At 32.2% G+C, this 24,355-nt stretch overlaps 2 protein-coding genes across 3 annotated transcripts in view; both read left to right on the forward strand.

The window, feature by feature from the left end:
• The window catches only part of sfl (N-deacetylase and N-sulfotransferase sfl), a 554,720-nt gene that overhangs the window by 69,864 nt on the left and 460,501 nt on the right, over positions 1–24,355 (forward strand). The window lies entirely within an intron of this gene.
• LOC142234753 (uncharacterized) lies at positions 14,581–15,549 on the forward strand. The gene is made up of 3 exons (XM_075305927.1): positions 14,581–14,709; positions 14,765–14,945; positions 15,009–15,549. The coding sequence occupies exons 1-3, from the start codon at positions 14,693–14,695 to the stop codon at positions 15,474–15,476; spliced, it is 666 nt and encodes a 221-aa protein (XP_075162042.1). The 5' UTR covers positions 14,581–14,692; the 3' UTR covers positions 15,477–15,549.

Below are 24,355 nucleotides of genomic sequence, written 5' to 3' on the forward strand. Positions count from 1 at the left end.
AAAGTGGTGCAGGGTATAATATAGTCGGCCCCGTCCGACTTTAGACTTTCCTTACTTGTTTTTTCCTAACATTGTGTTCTACCCCAGGGCATTAGCCGACTTAAATTTAAAGTCTAGAAATATTGTAGAACACATTTGACGGATTTGGTATGGTATCGAAAATGTTGATCAAGCAAATTGGTGCGGGATATAATATAGTCGGCCGCGCCCGACTTTAGACTTTCCTTAACCTAAACCTAACCTAACCTAACTGTGTAGTTGAAATAAAGAAAATCTTTGGGAGGACATTTTTGGAAGTGCTTTTAAAGTTGTTTTTGCTGGGTATTTAAATCATCAAAAATGTCTTAAATTTAGCATTTTATGCGTTATATTCTCCATTTCTCCCACATTCTCAAAAAAAAAATCGTCTTTGTAAAATATACTCCCAAACATATTCTGCTTCAAGCAGAACTTGTTCAAATAAAAAATTTTACTATGCACACATATTATTATATATTGTATAAAGGCCCCAAATAATTAATTTCATTAAATTTAATAATGTTTAGACTTAAATATTTTAAATTGTTGGGTAACCTCGTTCACTTATCCACAAAAAAAAAATATATATATATCTGTCAAGTAGAACACCATTTGCTCTCATTTGAGTCTCTCACTGTGTTATGTTGATGTGTTTCGTTATCTATATCCGTCACCATCTTTATAGATTTCTCTCTCGCTCTCTCTCCCTCTGACGATTCTAAACATTTATATGTTTATATGAAATTTCCAAATTAATATATGTTTGCATCCAGAGCCATTAATGTGATCTAAAATATTAACATATACATCGCAAACATGTTATACTATTTTATGAACATTATACGCTTGCACTTGAAAATAAAGTACTAAAAATTTGAATTCCGAAACATATGAAAAACTGCCTTTTTCGTCAGCGCAGTAGGTCAAACATTCCAAGAACATCATTGGAATTTTTAAATTTTGTTTTATTTAGTAATAATAAATTAATTAAAAAAAATTAACTGGTGTTTTTATATTTCTTTACAGGTTCGTATGCGATTGACATTTAATATACATGTATTCCTCCCAATTATCCCAAATCTGTAAGTTTTTCTTATTATTGCTATTGGTTTAGATTTATATACATATTTTATGAAAAATAAAAATGTTTAATTATTTTATAAGCGTGCACATCAAATGAATTCGTCGATTGTTAGACATTATTCTCACGCATACAGTATTGCTGGACGTAGTGACAAAAGAGCGTTGGGTAATCAGTATTTCACCTCAACTTTCGTTTTAGCTCGAACAGGCGTACTACTGCTGCCCTGTGTAAGTTAACACCCAACGTCTGTGTGAGTTATACGAGGCCGTATACATTTGTTGAATAAATCCTACACACAAAGAAAATTTCATAAAAACTCAGCCAACGAAAAATGTTCATTGATATAATGAAACATTTTCATTAATACGAACATTTACGTTAATTAACAGAAAATTCATTATAAAAACGAAAAATTTCGTTGTATTAACAAATATGTTTCATTGGCTGACTTTTAACGACACATTTCGTTAATATCACGAAACTTTGTCTATTAGTGTTTGACAATGTAAGTCATATTATCCTTTAGATAAATTTATAAATTCATTGAAACAATGAAAAACTTAATTGTTATAATAAATTTGTGTGATTGATTAGCGTTTTAGTTAAAAATTAATATTTTTTTTTAATTAATTAAAAAGCAAACCACGTGCAAGAATACCAAGGTCATTGGCGTTACGTTTGACAACATTAGCAAGCATGCAGATGCAGACAATATCGGACCACTGTTTGGTATAGCCCCCATATAAACCGACCTTCAGATTTAGCTTACGCAGTCTCTTGAAGGAGCCAATTTCATCCGATCCGCTTGAAACTTGGTACGCAATGTTTGTATGTTCCCTAACAACTACGCATAAATCGCTTCATATCGGTCCACAATTATTTATAGCCCTGATATAAACCGATCACCTCTTCATTGTGTAATATATATCCGACGCGGTTGAAATTTGGTATGTCATGTTAGTATATGCCCTCTAACAACCGTGGAAATATTGGGCCATATCGGTCCATAATTAGATATAGCCCCCATATAAACCGGTTCCCAGATATCCGGAATCTCTTGGAGGAGCAAATTTCATCTGATGCGGTTGAAATTTGGCCATGTGTGGGTCATGCGGTTCAAAATTATTTATTGACTCCTCTGTATAAACCGATCATAAGCTAAAGATGCTTACACTGCAAAAGAAAAAAAAAAAAAAAAACAATATTTGCGTGATATTAAAGATTAAGCAACCTAAATTTTAGGATGCGTAATTTACAAAATATTAAGGACAAATTTCTTTAAAATAATGAAATTTTATTTAAAATAAAGTTTATAATCTTTGCACCAAAAAAACAAATATTAAATTTAGGGCACAAAGTTGCATCCCTCCATTAAAGTCGTATGTCTTTGAACTAAGAAAAAATTTCCTTAAGGTAAAGAGACACTGTTTTGATTTAAAGAAATCGTTCTTAAATTAACTGAAATATGGAATTTTTAGATTTAAGATAAAAATGCTTCAAATATAGGCCACGGCATATTTTAAGGATATTGTATCTTTGGTTTGAAGTTTTTTGGAATTAAAAGTGTAAAAAAAAATTGAATTTTTAAACTGGCATTTGTTTCTACGTGAATAGCTTTATTAATATAGCGCGAGAAGAGCATGAAAATAACTGAGATCTGTCTCCAAATTTTAATTTTATTGATCCTACATTTAAAGCTAGATAGTTCGCTAAAAAATGTCGCTTCTTTGGCTCAGAATCAATACCAAAATCATTACGGGAAGGTCAAAATCTGTTGATCCAAGTAAACTTTTTTTTGAGTGCATATTGGTATTTAATCTGTCTTTTTTATCTAACAGAGACTACATATGGACTAACTTTGTCATCGAAAATTGTTATCACAATCCGAGTAATTCGATTGTGGTTGACAGTCTCTGGTAGAACTTTGTACGCAAGCCATTGTGGAGGGTACATACGATTCGGTCTGGCCGAACTTTCGGTCTTATGTACTTGTTTGGTACTCATTCACTGCTCATAAGTTAGTGTATACTGACTCGCATATTGGCAGTTCATTCAATCAATCTACCCACTATAGCTCAAAAAGAAACGTCTGTAAACTTTGTCCGTCCGTTTTCAAGTCTTATTATGTTGGATTACAAAGTTTCAACAAGAATTTCTTTTTATGGTAGATGTAATTATGTTCTTGTCAAAGTTTAATTCGCTGGGTTGACTTTATTTTGGTTGATGTTTGCTTTGCCCAGCCATATTGGCAATTCCTTTTGCCATCAAATGTTAACTTTGAAAATAAAAAGTGTTTGCTTTGACTAAGAGAGAGAGAGAGAGAGAGAAAGAGAAACAAAAACTTCGAACATTTTAGTAGCACTAAAAACCCTCAAAAAATAGAGAAAACTCAAAGAAGAAAAATATAATTAATTTTGATTGTCTGAGGCATGCAATGGTTCCCTTCCTTCTAGGGAAATGGTAAAAATTCGTTTCACAAAAAATTATTGTTGCTCAAAAAAAGGTAAAAATTTCCTGGGATTCCAGCAATTGAAGTTTTCACCTAAAATTTTATTACCGCCTGTTTGTCTAGTAGTAGTGGTACATCATAGCTGTGCATGGTAGGTACACTGAAAAAACAGTGAACCCACCAGGAAGAAAAATTTCGGTTAATTTTAGAAAATTTTGAATATTTTTAGAAAATTTTAACTAAACAGTATAACAAACGCTGGCATCACGCCGATGTCATAAAACTAAGTAAATATTTTTCGACAAATTCAAGAAAATTTATTAGACATAATGAAGTTTTTTCACTTGTTAAAGAAAATTTTGTAGTTTGAAAGAAAAAATTGGAGTTCAAAATTTGAAGAATGTCTTTAGTGACATACGAAGTTCATGATTAACGCATTTGTAGTAAAATTTACAAATTTAAAGAAATATTGAACTATTTTGTGAAAGACACGAATTTAGTTAATATTTATCCTTCATTTGTGTATACTTTTTTCCTCGGTTTTAGTTAATTTAACTAACGTACACAAAAAATTACTAGAGTAGAGAAACTTTCTCCAAACATAATAATTCCATGAACTAAGCGACAGTTAAATTGGCTTTAGTGAAATAGAGAGTTCACTTTTTTTTGAGTGTATTCCTTGCAAAAACCTTGATGGACAAAAAATTATATGTACACATCTTTTAAAGGACTTAGTTGCAATTTTGTTTATTTTTGGACTAAACTCCTCTCTTCTATTTTATGGAGAAAGATTTATTGCCCTTAGAGCATGGAAAAAAATTGGGCGAAAGTCAAGCACAACAGTTGTCTTTCCCCCCTCGCATATTCTAACAAATGTGCAATGTCCATGGAAGCGTAAAAGGAATGCCAAAAAGTTTTGCACAGCTTTTAAGGATAACATTTCCTCAAATAGTGCTCGAAAAGAAAAGAAAAGTAAGACATTGTATAATATAGTCAGTTAAGTTTTGATTATTTACAAAATGAGAGATATGCATTGGCAACTATTATCGTTTTTGAGATACACGAGAAAAAAAGACCATCGTTGGGCTAATACCTAATTTAACTTATTTTTTTCATTTGTTTGAGTTGAATTTTTTATTATAATTTTTTAATTTTTCCGTAACCGATTGCCATTTTCCTTATACATAGGATGACCCAAAAAAAATTATGACCTAAATGTAAGTACAAATAAGTGCAACATAAGAAGAAGAAAATTTTTATTCCAAAAAATAGTAGGAATGAGCTAAGGCGTGAGTTTACTATGATAGAGATTTGGCACCAACATGTTTTACTTTTAGTTCATTTCTTCTTTTATGAGAAGTACGAATTTCGTAAATGATAGTTAACTACCCACACAGAAAAAAATTTCCGCAGTTAAACTAACGCTAAATGTAACTTATTTTTATTGGAAAAAAATTATTTGCTTTTATTTTTATTTTTATTTAATTAATTTAATTTAATTTTATTTAATTTATTTTTAATTTAATTTTATTAAAAAATTAATTTAATTTATTTAATTTTATTATTTTTATCGAAATTTTCCACAGCTTAATGAAATCTTACTTTTTTTTTAAGTATGTATCAAAAATTTTATGAACTAAACGTGAGAGTTCAATGACCGTACACATAAGTTCAATATGAACTAAAACAAAAATTTTCGTACGATTCCCAAAAGTAGTAAGAATGAACTACTGTATGGTTAAAATGGTCATGATTTGGCGATTTCCTTCTTTAATTTTAGTTAATTTCTTCTTCTATGAGACGGTGCAATTTCGTGAAATGCAGTTAAAAAGTACAACATGGCATTAAAGGTTAGGTTAGGTTAACCTAACCATGGCATTAAAATATCCTGGTTTTAACAACGCTTTGTGGAAATCTCAAAATGTGGAGTAAAATTTAGTTCAATTTTCGTGCGTGGTAGTTCATTCTTCCTATAAAACAGTTTACTTATTTTTCGGTGCAGCAAAAAAAAAATTGAAAGTTCTCCGACAAGCGTCCATTAAAAATTATAAAAAATTATAAAAAATTACAAAAATTATTTATTTGACAAAATATCACGGAATTTTTTAATTTACATCCAAAACATTGAACTCGAATCACACTTTTTTTAGTTAAATTTTCACTCGAAGTAGTTAATTTTCCCATTTAACAGTTTACATTTTTACACCCACCTCCATAGGATGGTAACACATTGGAATATTGATTTCCGATTATTTAATTTATATATCGATGTCCTCATTCCAGAGTACGCTAAGTAGACGTAGCATTTTTTGATGGAGTTCGTTGTTTTCTATTCGGATTGATGTGAATTGCATTCTGTCAAAAGTTCGAATTTATTGGACACTTCCGTCAAAAGGTATGGTTAATATTTTCCGTAGCCTGTGACTAAAGTTTTAAAAATTTCCAATCCATACTGAAAAAAATATTGTCGTGAGACCAAAGATTTCGTGTCCTTAAAATACGAATGCAAATTTTGCTTAGCACAGAAGACGCATTTCTCTAATATAAAGTTTTTTCCTTGTCCAAAAGTCGATAAAATTTTCCATGAAGTCGTATTGTCCTCATAATTCAGTGATTTGACTTAAAAATGGGTATCATAACATGAAAGAAAAAAATTTTGAGCTAAAGTCAACTTGACTTTAATAATTCAGATAATTTCTTTAAAATTAATGAAATTGTCATTAGATTTGTTGTCTTTTTGCATCTTGACTACAAAGCAAAAAATCGTTCAAATATAAGACATGTTTTTCAAAACTTTATTTTAAAGAAGTTTTTTACTTGAAACACAGAATAATTTCTACTGGAAGTCGTGTCTGAATTTGGAAAGTTTTCGCGTTAACTTGTTTTTAAAGGACTTTGATAGCATATGAAGAAATAAACCTGAAAAAAACGAAAAATTAAAATGTGCTTCCTAGAAGCAAGTACACAAAACCCAAATTTAAAAGAGAATTGTGTCTTAAAAGTATCCTTACACTGAAAAAAAAAATATTGACCTAATATGGAAGATTATGCAACTTAAATTTTAGGACTCAAAAATTACGCAATGCTAAGGACAAAATTCTTTAAACAATGACATTTTTAAATTTTTTTTCATTAAATTTAGGGCACAAATCTTGAGAGTTTGCGTCTCTCTGCTGTAGTTGTAGATTTTTGAAGTAAGACAAATTTTCCTTAAAATAAAGAAAAACATTTTTAATTTAAAGAAATCGTCTTTAATTCAACTGACATTGAATTTTTAAATTTAAGATAAAAACGCTTCAAATATAGGCTACGACTTATTTTAAGGATTTGCATCTTTGGTTTAAAGTTTTTTTTTTAGCATTAGGAAAACTGTTGTTACTTTGAAGTACCTGGTATAATTTGGATTTGGAATTTGGAATTTGTTTGTACATAAATACCTTTATTAATATATCGCAAAACGAAAATAAAAACTCGATGAATGAGACCTGTATCCAATTTTAATTTTATTTATCCTAGATTTAAAGCCATGGAGGTCCGTAAAAAATATCTTTATTTTAAAGAAGCCGCATCTTTGGCTCGGAATCAATACCACCAAAATCCTTAAGGGAAGGTCAAACATTTTGAGATTTCCACAAAGCGTTGGCTTTAACAACGCTTTGTTGTATTTTTTAACTGCAGTTCTCGAAATTGCACCCTCTCATAGAAGAAGAAATTAACTAAAATTAAAGAAGAAAATCATTGGCGCCAAATCATGACCATTTTAACCATAGAGTAGTTCATTCTTACGAGTACTATTTTTGGGAATCGTACGAAAATTTTCATTTGCTTTAGTTCATATTGAACTTATGTGTACGGTCATTGAACTTTATACTCACGTTTAGTTCTTAAAATGTTTGAGACATACTCAAAAAAAAAAACGAAATTTTCATTGGGCTGTGAAAAATTTTGCAAAAAATAATGAAATTTAACTACAAACAAATATTTTTTTGCGATAAAAATAAGTTTAATTTAGCGTTAGTTTAACTACGGAAATTTTTTTCTGTGTATAACTTATACGGTTTTTGAGAAATTCAAAACAAAACAAAAAAACTTTGAACTTGTTTCCTGTAAAATTCACGTTTTAGACTTAGCGTACTTTGGAGTGGAGGCATCGATATATTAATGATCAGCTAGAAATTCTAAGACTAGAAAATGATGTCTGTCTGGCTGTGAAACTAACGTGCTCAACTGTTGCTCAAGCTCGTGTTTTATCACCAAACCGATCAAGTTCAAAGATGGGCTATATCGGCCCATTTTCGATATAGGTCCCATGTTAGGTTAGGTGGCAGCCCGATGTATCAGGCTCACTTAGACTATTCAGTCCAATGTGATACCACATTGGTGAACTTCTCTCTTATCACTGAGTGCTGCCCGATTCCATGTTAAGCTCAATGACAAGGGACCTCCTTTTTATAGCCGAGTCCGAACGGCGTTCCACATTGCAGTGAAACCACTTAGAGAAGCTTTGAAACCCTCAGAAATGTCACCAGCATTACTGAGGTGGGATAATCCACCGCTGAAAAACTTTTTGGTGTTCGGTCGAAGCAGGAATCGAACCCACGACCCTGTGTATGCCAGGCGGGCATGCTAACCATTGCACCACGGTGGCTCCTAAAGGTCCCATAAAAACTGATCCTTCGATTTGGCTTCTTGAGCATATGGACGCTGTTATTGGTCTCTAATTTTGATGAAATTGGAAATCTAGAAGTGTTTTTGAGGGCCATAAAGTGCTGTTCTTAAAGTGTTTGGTAAACATCGGTCCATGTTTTAATATATATCCCCCCTATAGACTGAATTCTCGATTTGACTTCTTGAGGGCATGAAAGCCGTATTTTTCATCCGATTTGAAATTGTACGTATTTGGTATATATCGGTACATGTTTCGATATAGCCGCCACATAGGTGGATCTCCTGATTTGACTCCCTCAGGGCATGAAATCTACATTTTTTATCTATTTAAAAATTTTAAATCTAAGAGTATTTTAAGTCCGTTAAAATAAACCGATATTTTAATAACGTAAAATTTGAGACTTCTTGAGAACATGGAAGCCGCAATTTTTATCCGGTTTTCTCTAAGATTCGGCCTAGCCGAATTCATATAAAAATCTTACACAAGGATGCAGAATTCTCAAAATAAATCTTATACAGTGAAACCTCTGAAATGTGGACACTCACGGTCGCCTAAATTTTGTCCACATTTGGGAGGTGTCCACTTATAAGAGGTTAATTTTTATTTGTTACTATAGCAAATGTCCCCAGGCAACTGTCCACGTTTGGGAGGTGTCCGGTTTTCAGAGTGTCCAAGTTTGAGAAGTTTCACTGTATTTAAATTTTTAAATCAAAAATTCAATATGTCCATTAATTTAAGGAATACTTCTGTCAATCGCAAACTTTTTTCTACGTTGGAGAAAATTTGACTTACTTGAAAGGCACACGAATTTAACGTAGGGACACAAATTTTAAAGATAAGTATTCCAAATTGAAAGAAAAAAGTTTATAGCAAAAATTAAAAAGTTAATTTTAATTAATAATAAATTTTTATGAAATTTGTTCTTATCGTTTTGTAAACTTAATATCCTAAAATTCATTGGGGATAAACCATCTAAAGAATTCTTTAATTTAAAGAACCTTGGCTTGGAATTAATTTCAAAATCCCTTTCAAGCGTCAAAATCTTTCGATCAACAAAAATTGTTTTCAGTGCAAGTAAAAAGAATCTTAAAATAAGGCATCGTCTTTTAGCTTTATAGTCAAAAGACAAAAATTGTCGAATTTAAAGACGATTTAATTAATATTGAAGAATTGCTTCAAAATTTGAAACCTTATGCAAAGATTAAAAGTCGAATCACCTACACTCAAAAAAAGTTTACCTGGATCCAAAGATTTTGGCTTTCCCTTAAGGATTTTGTTTCAAAGATGCGGCTTCTTTATAATAAAGACATTTTTCTATCGATCTATGTGACTTTATATCTAGAATCAATAAAATTAAAATTAAGATAGAGATTTCATTTATCGAATTGTCATTCCCTTTTCGCGATATATTAATAATGATATTCACGTACAAACAAATCCAGTTTAAAAATTCAAAATGCAACGGATTTTTATACCCTGCGCCACACTGTGGAACAGGGTATTATAAGTTAGTGCATATGTTTGCAACACCCAGAAGGAGACGAGATAGACACATGGTGTCTTTGACAAAAATGCTTAGGGTGGGCTCCTGAGTCGATATAACCATGTCCGTCTGTCCGTGAACACATTTTTGTAACCAAGGGATTTGGTAGTAATTTAAGCCCAATCGACTTCGAATTTGGCACAAGTATGTGTTTTGGGTCAAAATAGAACCCTATTGATTTTGGAAGAAATCGGTTCAGATTTAGATATAGCTCCCATATATATCTTTCGCCCGATATGCACTTATACGGCCCTAGAAGCCTGAGTATTACCCCAATTTGGTTGAAATTTTGCACTAGGAGTTCAATTAGTAGTGTAGTCTAGTGTGCCAAATTTAGATATAGCTCCCATATATATCGTTCGCCCGATTTACACTCATATGACCACAGAGGCTAATTTTTTGCTCCGATTTAGTTGAAATTTTGCACAGGGAGTAGAATTAGCATTGTAGCTATGCGTCCCAAATTTGGTTGAAATCGGTTCAGATTTTGATATAGCTCCCATATATAGCTTTCGCCCGATTTACACTCATATGACCACAGAGACTATTTTTTAACTCCGATTTAGTTGAAATTTTGCACAGGGAGTAGAATTAGCATTGTAGCTATGTGTGCCAAATTTGGTTGAAATCGGTTCAGATTTAGATATAGCTCCCATATATATGTTTTCCTGATTTCGACAAAAATAGTCAAAATACCAACATTTCTCTTGTAAAATCGCCACTGCTTAGTCGAAAAGCTGTAAAAATTACACTAATTTTCCTAAACTTCTATTACATATATATCGAGCGATAAATCATAAATACATTTTTGCGAAATTTCCTTAAAATTGCTTCAGATTTAAATGTTTCCCATGTTTTTTTACTAACATTGTGTTCCACCCTAGTGCATTAGCCGACTTAAATTTTGAGTCTATAGATTTTGTAGAAGTCTATCAAATTCTGTCCAGATCGAGTGATATTTAAATGTATGTATTTGGGACAAACCTTTATATATAGCACCCAACACATTTGACGGATGTGATATGGTATCGAAAATTTAGATCTACAAAGTGGTGTATAATATAGTCGGCCCCGCCCGACTTTAGACTTTCCTTACTTGTTCAAGTTAAAAATGTTTGAAGCGTTTTTATCGTAAATCTGAATATTCAATATTTCAGTTAATTTAAGCACAATTTCTTTAAATAAGAAATGTGATTTTTTTACTTTAAGGAACATTTTCCCAAGTTCGAAGACATAAGAATTTAATCGAGGGATGCAACTTTTCAAAATTTGTGTCCTAAATTTAATGAAAAAAATTTGAAGCAAATTTTATAATCTTTATTTTAATTAAAATTTCATTATTTTAAAGAAATCTGTCTTTAATATTGTATAAATTGCGTATCCTAAAATTTAGGTTGCGCAGTCTGTACTATCACGTAAATATATTTTTCAGTGTAACTTTAAGCACCTTATTTTAATTAAAAAATTTAATTAAAAGTAAAATCATAATCTTTGCTTCAAGAATTGGTTTTTTTAATTTAGGACAGGAATCTTTGAAATTTGCGTCCCTCTGCTAATGTCGAAAATCTTTGATGTAAGGCCACTTTAACTTAAAGTAAAGAAAAATATTTTTAATTAATACCAAAATCCTTATGGAAAAGTCAAAATCTTTGAATTCAAGTAAACTTTTTGTGAGTGCAGGAAAAGTTGTATAGGTCGGTCAGTCGTGATAGTTTTATATGCCACTCTATTGAAGATACCTCATGTTAGGCAACATATCCCAGAAAATTAGTCCCCCATATTTCTTCATATTCCTCTGAAACTTGCAACTGAAAGAAAATTCTTACTGTAGACTACTCCACTTTGCCCGATGTTCGAGGGCTTTTAAACAACTTGTTATGTTCTTTTATTTATAATCCACCTTTTGTCGAATCTCCATTCGTGACAAAGCCAACAAAGGAACCGAGCCAATGTTAATGCTGAAATTTCAATGCATTAGGACTTTCTTTAAACTTTTTTTTGTGCCTATGCCAAAGTGCTGGGGAGAAAGATGCTTTGGAACAGGTTGTATTTTTTAAAATGTTTGTCGAGTCCTTGAGCCTTGCATAAAGCAATGGAGGGCGCTTCATCAACATCATACACTTGATCACATATCCATCTCTGGCTCAGGTATGGTTGGATGTGAGACATGGTTTAACGTATGGTGGATGTCCCTCTCATAGTCTCTTTGATGTCATTTCAAGTATGTCATGAAAAGAGGAAGAATAGAAAGAAAATGAAAGCACAATAAACACAAAGTCAAAGAATGTATAAATGAATCAAAAACAAAGAACAAAAACAAAGAATCTCAAAAATTATTCAAAATAGTACAAATGAAAATACATGTACAGTAATCCCTCGATTTACGTCGTGATTGGTTCCGGAATTTGACGACGTCAATCGAAACGACATAAACCGAATTAAAAATTGCTCATACTTACTCCTAAGTCCATTTATGTATGTACGAATATGTGCGCGTCCATAATTAAAAAATTCAAAAATAAAGGTAATTCAGTAATTTCAGTAAGAATTTCAGGAAAAAAAATGTTTCGATATATCATCATCGTTGATACTTATTTTACTTATGGAAGGCGTTTTTGATAAAGTGGTCAAAAAATCGGCGACGTAAATCGAAGTTTGATGGAACAAAAAATTTGACGACGTAAATCGAAACAACGCACACAGGGTTAGAATAGCCTGTTTTCTTGGATTAATTAAAAAAACAAAAATTAAGTATCGTTAAAATTTTTTGCACACGGTTACAGTATATAAAATTCTACATCACTTGTCGTTAAAATAAATGTCACAAGTGGTCTGGTGTTTTTGTAGTGAAACTTCAAAGTCAAACTTCATAGAAATTTTTGTGCAAAAAAGGCTGAAAAAAGTGAAAACGTTCCCGTTGAAAATTTTATTTATTTTAAAAAGTATTGTAAAAGTTAAACATTTTTCAATGGAACCATCGAGTTCAGGTTATTTTGCAAATACGTTGTTAACATTTGTGTCTCAAATTATGTGTGGAAGTGATTTAGATGTAGTTATTTATATTGAAAATGCCAAAAAAAATTAATATTTTTATATTTTAAATGGATATATAGTTATTATTCGTCAGCGTTGCCAATTTAGCTTTTTTCCCGCTAGATTTGGCTTTTTTTGAAGACGTTTAGCGGGAAAAAATGCATTTAGCTTTTAGCTTTTCTTCTGGCTTTTTTTCATGACCCTTTTAGCTATTTTTGGCTTTTTTTATTTTCGACATGTTTCTATTGAAATATGGATAAATCGGCGTTTTTATCTAAGCCTTGCTACAAGTATAAGGGTTTCCACATATTTCAAAGCTCAGTTGAAACATTAATAATGAGTCCAGCCATTATGTGGGCATTTTTGTAGCAAATACACCTTGTTGTAAAGTTTTTTTATTTTTTTTATTTTTATTTTACATAAAGGTTATCGTAAACTTTAAATCTACTATTACCATACAAATTTGTTAGATAAATTGTCAGTAAATTATTGGGAATATTATCATTTGACTCGTTTATCCTTTTTATGTTATTATAATATTCTAAAGTTATTACGATATTACTAAATTAAAATAGTAGATGTGAATAGCTTTGTGCACTGAAAAAATATTGTCGTCTCCTTAAAATACGAACGCGAATTTTGGTTATAATAGCATTTGTGAATTTCTTTTATATAAACTGTTTTCCTTGTCCAAAAGACGATAAAGTCGTTTTGTCCTTATAATTAAGTGATTCAACTTAAAAATGGGTATGTTTTCATGAAAGAAGGAAGAATTTATGAAATAGTCTTTAATTGTGAGGAGTTTTTGCATCTTAACCACAAACCAAAATAGCGTTCAAAAATAGAAGATGTTTTTCAACACTTTATTTTAAAAACGTATATATACAATAATTTCTACTTGAAGTCGAGTCTGAGTTTGGAAATTTAAGTTGGCGTTAGCACGTTTTTAAAGCACTTTGATAGCTCATGTAGAAAAGGAAAATGTTTTTACTGGGAAATGTAAACTATAGGTATTTTCTACAATTTAAATAAAAGTAATGTATTTCGAATTTTTCACAATTTCAAAACCAAACTAAAATTTTATTTAAAAAAATGACAAATCATTTTTTACCAAATCCAAAGCATGCTTAGATCATTTAATATTTTCAAATAACAAGTAAATAAAATAGAGGTGTTGGGAAGCTAGCTCCCACAAAACGAAGGACTTCCAGTAAAAAATTTGTGATAGTAATCAAAATGTATCGAATACGCAAACAGAGCTAATATGCCTTAGATATTGTTACAGTCTCACAGAAGTGGAATTAAAATGAAAATAATATGCATTGTAAGTGAAATAAAGCCTTTAAGTTTGTTAAATTTCAATCAAAAATGTGACTTTTGATACAAAAAAATTTAGCTTTTTTTCTAGCTATTTTTTAGCATTTTTTAGCTATTTTTTGGGCAAATCTAGCGGTTTTTGGTGAAACAATTCTGGCAACGCTCTTATTCGTCCACATTCGTGTCATACGGGCCTGTTCTGGTTTTCACATACGCAAAATTTTTGCGAATTGGCTTTTTTGGCGTGTTCTGGTCATTCGAATTCGCAAAATTTTGCCGAATTCAAATCGGTTGTACTTGAGGTTGCGAATTCAGAATTGTAGTGCTTTTTTCTATGTAAAAACAACAAAATATGTTTAATATAATAAGTGGTATATTGGAAAATACAGTTAAGATTATATTTATAACAATAAAACCCACATCCGAAACTTATTTTTCGTAAAACTAATCATTTTCAAACAGTCCGTAATTTTAGAGTGACACTACTCGGGTAATTGGCGTAAGTATGGAAAAGATTGGTAACCCTGTAAACTAATTTGTAAATAATTGACAACTCTGAGAATTTCAGAAACAACAAAAATGGCAGCAGGTTCGACGTAAGTATTTTTATAAGACTAATTTTTCATTTTTAATTCAATTTTTTTATTTTAGACGAAAACACAAAAACTTACAGCAGGAGGACATATTTCTCCAGTTTATGGATGAAAATCCGAACATCGCTAAAGGCTTTATGAAAGGAGATCGCCTACACGCTGATGAGAAATGGGCAAGACTAACAGCGTCTTTAAATAGTGCTGGGCCACCAGTAAAAGATGTAAATAGTTGGAAGAAAGTAAGTTTTATTTAACAATAATAATTGTATAAAACATATACGATTAAGACTTCATTTGAATAGGTGTGGTCTGATTGGAAAGTAAACATTCGAAAGAAGTTGGCGCATAACAAACGCGAAACTTCTGCTACTGGTGGTGGACCGTACTCACAACTTGCCGTGTCACCTGTGGAAGACCGAATAGCCCAATTGTGCGGTTTATATAAAATGATTGATGGTGTAGAAGGCACCAAATCCTATGGTGTGTTTGAAGATAATGTTTGCGAGACGTCTCCCGACTCTCAGAAGGCGGTAAAAAAACAATTGCATTTTGAAAGTGACGAAAATGCTTCCATCAGAAGTCCAGAATACAAGCCAAAGCGTAGCCGTCGATCTCAGCCTTCTGTAGAGTTGGAAGATCTATGTACTGCTCAAAATGAAATGATGGAAAGAGTTGTCGATACTCTCGGCGAAGTTCATTTGGTTTTACGTGAGCAAAATGACATTTTTAGGGACATAAAAAATATACTGCAAAACAAATTTGGAAATTAATCGCATAAATAATTAATGAAATTGATCTCGTGAAAGTTATGTGTTGAATAGATAAAAAAATCATTAAGATTTTTAAATGATTTGTGAACCTGAATTTGAGTTTAAAAAGAGTTTCCATGAAAGCTGCAATTAGCTTAGGTTATGTTTTTTTTATTTGTTTTTGTTTGTATGGAGCCTTGTTATGAATTACTTATGGAAAAAAAATCTTAAAACAATTGTACTTTCTTTTACTTTCTTTTAGTATAAAAAAGTGATCTCTATGTATATTTAAATAAATGACAATATGTTCGACAAAATTGAATCTTTATTTTATTAATAAATGGAATTATATTTTCGTTATAAGGTGAGTATTAAGTTCGAGTTTAGCCGCTAAAATTGCTATTTTGTCACGGTTATTTTTCTTAAATAACTCAAAAAAGTTATAATTTTATTCTGCTTTTACAAATTTATTTTCGATTTCAGCGGCTAAACTCGAACTTGATACCCACCTATACATAATACTGCATTCTTACATTTAAACCAAGCTTTGGGCAATGCGATTTCTTATAGTAGAAGCTATTAAACCTTCTTCTTCTGTGGAACTTTCTTCTTCGTTTTCAAAATAAGGCAAAATAATAGGCACTGTTTCGTTATCAAAGAGGTCTTGCGGAATCGTGTTAAGCCTTCGACAAATATTGTGAAAAGCACAACACACGTTTATTAAACTGCATACGAATTTTGGGTCATAATGAAGAGTAGACTGCAAGCATCTAAATCTGCTCTTCAAAACACCTATAGTGCGCTCGACAATATTACGCACTTCTGCATGTTTTTTATTAAATATATGTTGCATTGTACCATACTGTGCTCCTCTGTAGGGCGTCAAGACAAATGGTTCCAAAGTATAGGCAGAATCTGCCAAAACAAAACAATTTTGAATTCTTGATAAATAATTTCTAGCGTCGCTGTATTTCCAAATAAATGCATCATGGCATGCTCCAGGATGAGTGGCATCAATCGCCAGTATTTCTAAATTATAGTTGCAAACCTATAAAAATATATTAGATTTTTTACCCTGTCAGATAAATTCCATAAAGTACTAACCACCATCGCATTTAAACTAAAATAGCCCTTTCGATTCAAAAAAGTAGACTCGTCCTTTTGGGGCTTAACAATTTTTACATGCGTTCCATCAACACATGCAATTACACTAGGAAGTCGATATTGAGAGTAGAAGTATTCCTTGGATCTTGTTACTTCTTCATCTGTCATTTGCAATTTTATGTAATCACTGCAATAGTGGTACTCCAAAAGACCTATAACATTGTGTAGGATTTTAGAAAATGTGCTTCTGCCAATGCTAATCTGGTGGTCTTTTGCGATGGCCAATTGGTATGATCCGGTTGCTAAGAATCGAAGCACGGCTCCTAGTTGTATGTTGGGATGTATACTAGAGTTTAAGTGTGGTGCAATCGTGTCTGCTACCATTCGAAAAGTATCTTTGTCAATTCTAAACGACTCAATAAACCTACAAATAAAATAAATATAATTGTATCTATTGAAATCGAAAGGAAGCCTGATTTACTTACTGCGGTTCTAGTAATCCCATCATATTATTTGAACTTCTTAAGTTGCGATTTTTACGAATTGCATGAATTTTGCGTCTTCGTTTTATTTCTTCACAAGCAAATGCGTGAATGAAGGACATAAATGTATTTTAAACAATGAATTCAGAAAAATAATTTTGTGAAATGTAAAATCAGCTGTTGCCTATCATCTGTTGCAAACAGTTTTGTGTTGCCATTTTTTTAATTTGAATTTAATTGTAAAACTCGCGAATGTGCGAACACGCAAATCTAATACGCGCGTTTTCAAATCACTTCAATTACGCGACAATATGTGAAAACCAGAACAGGCCCGATAATTTGTAGTTTATATTAAAGAGGACATAAATCTGTGTTATATTGCAAAATTTTACGCTGCCCTTTTGTGCTTTTTAGAAGCCATGCATTGATTAAACAAGTGTTGCAGCAGTCAAATTAGCTAAAAATCACATTAGGGCTGTTTTCTTTTTGCAATGGATGTAACATTTGTATGGGCTATCCAGAACATCGTTGCATTGGTGTTCTATGTTGCCAGATTGTATTTGGATAAAGTGACGTTTCTTCGATTCACAATAGCAATTTATTGTGACTATTTTATCGAAAAACATGAAATTCAAAGTGATACAGTGTCATGAATAATCGCAGCAGTAAATGTTTATTACTAATTGAAGCATTTCATACATTAAAAATGCAAGATTTCACTTCTTTTCTATGGTTGTTTTTAAACAGCTGATGACAGATTTGCATATTTTTGGAGATGTCCTGGATAAACGAGTACTCTTTATTTTAGTCCTTAACGGCTTAGCATATCCAGCGCTAAAAGAAAACAGCCCTATTGATATCGCGACTGGTGCTGTTGTTGTGTTTAATTGTATTTCATGTTATTTTTTCTATTTATTTGTGCTCTTCTTTTCCGTATATTAATGTTGTTACTTTTGTTTCTTTTAATAATATTCTTTGTTACAATAATATTTTGTTTTTGTTTATTTTAATAATAATCTTTGTTTTGACAAATAGTGATTGCCAGAGGAGGCAATTGATTTAATTGTACCTGCAGCTCCGAACAAGAACTATTTCAGTGATGTTGAAGTTGCTGATGCTGCGGATGATGATAATAATGATAATGATAATGATGATGATAATGATGATGATGTGGATGTGGATGATTAACTTTAAGATGTATAAAATGCAATGTTTAAGTTCTCATACTGTACTCCTTGCACTATATACCTACACTGATATTTGGGATTACTTAATAAAATTATACTCAAATATACTTAGAAAACATTTTTTTAGCTTATTTGAATGGTATTAACTGAAAAATAAAGAAAAATTATCCTAACATAGCTTCTCTGATTTGATCCAAGAAAACATGCTACTCTAACCCACTGTGCAACGTAAACCGTGACGACGTAAATCGAGGAATTACTATATTTGCTCTGTGGATCTGTACAGTGATCCGCAAAAGTCTTCTGATTATTTATAGGATGGAATTGATAGGAAAAATAATAAAAAATGCGTCTCACATTGCAAGCAATTTTTTGTGTGTGATCGCAAAACAAAATAAATGAAATGAATTTAAACAGCCAATTTTTCCCATTTGTTTTTACACTTTTCATTATTTCTCCGAAAACTCTTAACATTTATGGCTACAAAATGACTAGTGAGTCTGTTCGGTTACAAAGGGAATTCTTTACACATCGCGCTCAAAAGAAGTTTACTTGTACCCACAAATTTTGACTTTCCCTTAAAGATTTTAATATTAAGAGCTAGCGACTTTTTTAAAAGCAAATTATTAGGGAACTATCTAGCTCAAAATATAGAAACTACAGATAAATTACGACACAGATTACATTTATCGCATTTTCAGTATTTGTTTGCGATATATCACGTACGAATAAGGGTCACTTGAAAAATCCAGTTAATTAAAAAAAATGTAATCGAAACAGCAAAATCCTAAACAAAATCTTAGGCTTTTTATCTTTAACCCATTCGACCCGAAATTTTTACAGGTATTGCTAATTTTTTATTTATTATTATTTTTATACTTTTAATGAAGTCATATAAGAAGCGTCTAGCCAAAATTTTGGCTCGCCACGCCCATTCGTTTAGGCGGTAGAGAATGTTGTCTGTGGGCAACTTTGGGCAATTGTGGCTATAAAATAGTTTATTTTCTAATGAGAGACGTACGAGGGCGGTTCGGAAACTTCTTAGCCGTTAAAACAGTCTTGTGCGCTGGTACATTGTCTCGATGAAAAATTATTTTCGTGTAAGCCAAGACGTTTTTCTCGAATTTGTACATTTAATTGGTCCAAAAGATTGCAATAGTACTCTGAATTTATTGTTTTACCCTTTTGCACATAGTCAATCAATAAAATACATTTGAAGTCCCAAAAAACCGTTGCCATAACCTTACCAGCCGATTGAATTGTTTTTGCCTTCTTTGGGGCACTTTCTCCAGCTTCAGTCCATTGTTTGGATTGTTATTTTGTCTCTGGAGTATAGTGGTGGAACCATGTCTCATCAGCAGTTATGAAACGACGCTTAAAATCCATCTTATTTCGCTTAGAACGATCCATACAAGCTTGAGAAATGTTCATTCTTAGGCGTTTTTGATCGACTGTTAACAAATGCGACACCCATCTTGAAGAAAGCTTTTTCATCTGTAGTTCTTCATGCAAAATTAAATGGACTCTATCATTTGAGATGCCCATGATATTAGAAATTTCACGCACTTTTATTCGTCGATCATTTAATTCCATATCATGCACTTTGGCTACAATTTCTGTTGTTGGTGCTGTTTTTGGACGTCCACTACGTGGTTCATCTTCAGTGCTTGTACGACCACGTTTAAATTCAGTAACCCAATTTTTTACTGTTGCATATGATTATGAATTTCTTGTCCCGATAAAACTTTTTTTTATGTAAATATTTAATGACAGCACCAATTCCTAATTTTTCCATTGTAAAAATATTGCGGATGCGTCTGTTTTGAACACCTGTCTCTATATGAAGGAGTTGCCAGATCGAAACAAAATTTAACATGTGTTCATAACAGAGATGGAAGTTTCCAAAACACTTAACTTTTTTCTGTTTATACCGCGCTTTTTGTGCTAGGCTAAGAAGTTTCCGAACTGTCCTCGTATTAGGCAATAGTAGACATTACGGTTCGATTGCGAACCGTATTGGAATGCATAAGCATGATCAACGAATATGGGTGTGGCACATACCGGTATAAAAGGAAACGTACCTGCAAAGGAACTGGCGATGAGCACAAAACTACAGTCAGGAGAACCGTGACACCTACACTGAAAACACAGTGAACCAACCAGGAAAGAAAATTTTAGTTAATTTTAGAAAATTTGAACTACTCTGTATTAGAGGCGCAGATCTCATGCCGATTTCACAAATATAAGTAAATAATTTTCGAATAATTCATGAAAATTTATTAGACAAAATTATTATTTTTCACTTATTAAAGATTTATTTCCGTAAAAGCCGACTATCATAAACCTTTTTGTAGAAAGGTTCAAGTGTGGTTTACTTTGGGTTTAGTGAACTACCCGAATTTATTCTGATAATTGGTTGATAGTTTTGCTGCAAATAGAGGATGTGGTAATTCCGAAACGTGCGTCCATCCAACCATCTTGCAGTCTATAGGGCTTTGACCAAATAAATTGGACAAACATTCTTTTGCTCTGTTGGTTAAGCTACTCTTGTAGTTTAGTCAACGCAATAGTTTTAAGATGAGATTAAAACAAAAACACTCAAAAAAAGTGAACTCTCTATTTCACTAAAGCCAATTTAACTTTATTTTAGTTCATGGAATTATTATGTATGGAGAAAGTTTACTCTAATAATTTTTTGCGTACTAAAAAAAAACGGGAAAAAATTATACACAAATGAAGTAAAAAGTTTTACTAAATTCGTACTTCTCACAAAACAGTTCATTATTTCTTTAAATTTGTAAATTTTATTACAAATGTGCCCATCATGAACTTCGTATGTCACTAAAGATATTCTTGCAATTTTGAATTCCAAATTTTCCCTTGAAACTACAAAATTTTCTTTTACAAGTGAAAAAAAATTAATTATGTCTAATATGTAAATTTTCTTGAATTTGTCGAAAAATATTTACTTATTTTTATGATATCGGCGCGATGTCAGGGTTTGTAATACTGTTTAGTTAATATTTTCTAAAAATATTAAAAAATTTCTAAAAATAAGTAAATGTTTTTTTCCTGGTGGGTTCACTCTTTTTTCAGTGTACGCATAGCTGAAGGCCATAGCAGCCAATGCTTCTTTTCTCTTTTTATACCCACCACCATAGAATGGTGACGGGGGTATAATAAGTTTGTCATTCCGTTTGTAACACATCGAAATATCGATTTCCGACTATATAAAGTATATATATTCTTGATCAGGGAGAAATTCTAAGACGATATAACGATGTCCGTCTGTCTGTCTGGCTGTCTGTCTGTTGTAATCACGCTACAGTCTTCAATAATGAAGCAATCGTGCTGAAATTTTGCACAAACTTGTATTTTGTCTGCAGGCAAGTCAAGTTCGAAGATGGGCTATATCGGTCCAGGTTCTGATATAGTCCCCATATAAACCGACCTCCCGATTTGGGGTCTTGGGCTTATAGAAATCGTAGTTTTTTTCCACTTTGCCTGAAATCTAGAGGTCTTTTATGACCATAAAGAGGTGTGCCAAAAATGGTGAGTATCGGTCCATATTTGGGTATAGCCCCCATATAGACCGATCTCCCGATTTTATATCTTGGGCTTCTAGAATCCGAAGTTTTTATCCTATTTGCCTGAAATTGGAAATCTAGAGGTATTGTAGGACCACAAATACGTGTGCCAAAAATTGTGAGTATCGGTCCATATTTTGGTATAGCCCCCATATAGACCGATCTTCCGATTTTACTTCTTGGGCTTATAGAAACCGCAGTTTTTATTCAATATACCTGAAATTGGAAATCTAGAGGTATTGTAGGACCACAAATACGTGTGCCAAAAATTGTGAGTATCGGTCCATGTTTTGGTATGGTCCCCATATAAAACGACCTCCCGATTTGGGGTCTTGGGCTTATAGAAACCTTAGTTTTTATCCAATTTGTCTGAAAGTGGAAATCTAGAGGTATTTGAGGACCATAAAGAGGTGTGCCGAAAATGGTGAGTATCGATTTCCCGATTTTACTTCTTGGGCTTCTAGAATCCGAAGTTTTTATCCCATTTGCTTGAAATTGGAAATCTAGATGTAATTTCGGGTCATAAAGAGGTGTGCCGAAAACGGTGAGTATCGGTCCATATTTTAGTATAGCCCCCATAAGAACGATCTCCCGATTTAACTCCTTGGGTTTCTAGAAACCGTAGTTTTTATCTGATTTGCCTGAAATTGTAAATATTCTGGTATTTTAGGCTCACAAAAGCGTGTATCGGATTAAGTTTTTATCGGTTGATTTGGTAATGCCTCCATATAGACCGACTTCACTTCTTGAGGGTGTAGAAGGCGCACTGATCATGAAAATTGCTTGAAACTCAATGTAAAATTTCCAGATTTTACTTCTACAGATTTAAGATTTCAAATCAAGACGTTATTTTATAATTTTCTTGCACACTTACAAGAGATATTAATGATTCGTCTAACATTATAAATCCAGAATCTGATATAGTCCTCATAGGTGAAATCTTTAAATTTATCTTCGGGAAGTGTCCTCAAGTCCTCAAGCCCTCCTGAAATTTCAAAGGAAACCCTAATATTTGGTTCATGGTGGTGGGTATTTAAGATTCGGCCCGGCCGAACTTAGTGCTTTATATACTTGTTATCATACATTTACTGTACGATTAAAATAAACAATTAATAAATAACTAACATACGCAAAAAATTATTAAAGTCATGGAATCTTTCTTGAAACGTAATAATTCTATGAACTAAAATAAAATTAAATCGGCTTTAGTGAAATATAGGGTTCACTTTTTTATTGGGTGTAGAATTGAGAGCCCATCTGTGCCGAATAGGATGGTGGATGAGGGGCATATTTTGAGGATGATGTGACTTTGAAACACTACCTTTGTCATTATCCTGCCTTTATTAAGCAAATAGTTAATTATATCGGCGAAAAGGTGATTGGGGAAATAGAAATAAGAAATTAGAGCGCATAACAAGCATAATACTGGCTTAGTATTGGGCAACGTCAATCCTCTTTTCAACCTAACCTAATCTAACCTTATTCATATCAACATATTATGTTAGAAGACTTGTCATGGTATAAAGGATACAGAAGTCGACTTTTTAAAATCTTCAGAATCGAAAAGTCGCCTTGTTGGTTTTCATGATAAGCCGTATACTTGTTCCGATCTGGGTTCGCCATGTTTCTGTTTCTTCTGACTGGTTTCTGCGATGCCAAATGTAATATAAAACACATAAGGTCTTATCAAGGGAACTAAACGAGACCTCTTTTGAAGGAGTGGAAAAAAAGGGGGGGGGAAGGTTACAGAATAAATTTAAAATGGATGGGGGGTGGGGTGTAAATACGACAGTCCTTGCTGTCAGCTTAGTCATTACCAAGTCATTATTCTGTCGTTGTCAAAAGGATTCGAAGAATACTTTACCATGATAATGAGCTTTCGTTTGTTGATACTGTTGTTTTATAACTTGTATGTTATTCTTGTGGCGGCGACAACAAATTCATCGCACCAAACTCCTTTAAGGCATCCTTTTGTAGATGCCGTCCAGCCGGTTTCTTTGACACTCAATGTTGTTCAAATAGAAACATAATGATATCAATTAAAGAAAAATGTTACACAAGTCTTCGTATGAGTTATTTATATAAGTTAATAAAGATGCCTATACACCCCCCCCCCCACTGTGAATGGAAATTTTTTCGAAAGTTTCTTAACTAAAAGAAAAAGAATATCAGCCAACCGACTAAATAATTTAGTCAAATTGAAACATTTTAAAGTTTAAATCAGATGTATTGAAATTTTATACTTATATAGTAACTTATTATATAGTCAAAATTAAATTAAAAAATAAAATAAATAAAATTCAAAAATATTATTATTTCATTACTTTCAAATATCAAACATTGATATTATTGTCCATTTACTACGATGATTTTTCTAGTGCTGCAATTAGAAGTTATTTTTTCTGGAATGTTCCATCGGACATTTTAAATTCTCAATAAATCGATGTCGTAATAGGAGTTTTGCCATCTGCCTTCTGATATCCCTTACATTGTAAATTAGGGCAATTAAAATCACATATAAAAAATTGGGTTGGAATAAT

Source organism: Haematobia irritans, chromosome 4, assembly GCF_050003625.1.
Source record: "Haematobia irritans isolate KBUSLIRL chromosome 4, ASM5000362v1, whole genome shotgun sequence".
Lineage (NCBI taxonomy): Eukaryota > Metazoa > Arthropoda > Insecta > Diptera > Muscidae > Haematobia > Haematobia irritans.

Bases quoted from the DNA above. Each gene is read 5' to 3' on its own strand.
- LOC142234753 (XM_075305927.1), top strand. The intron at 14,946-15,008 runs GTAAGTTTTATT...TCATTTGAATAG, and splicing joins ATGTAAATAGTTGGAAGAAA to GTGTGGTCTGATTGGAAAGT.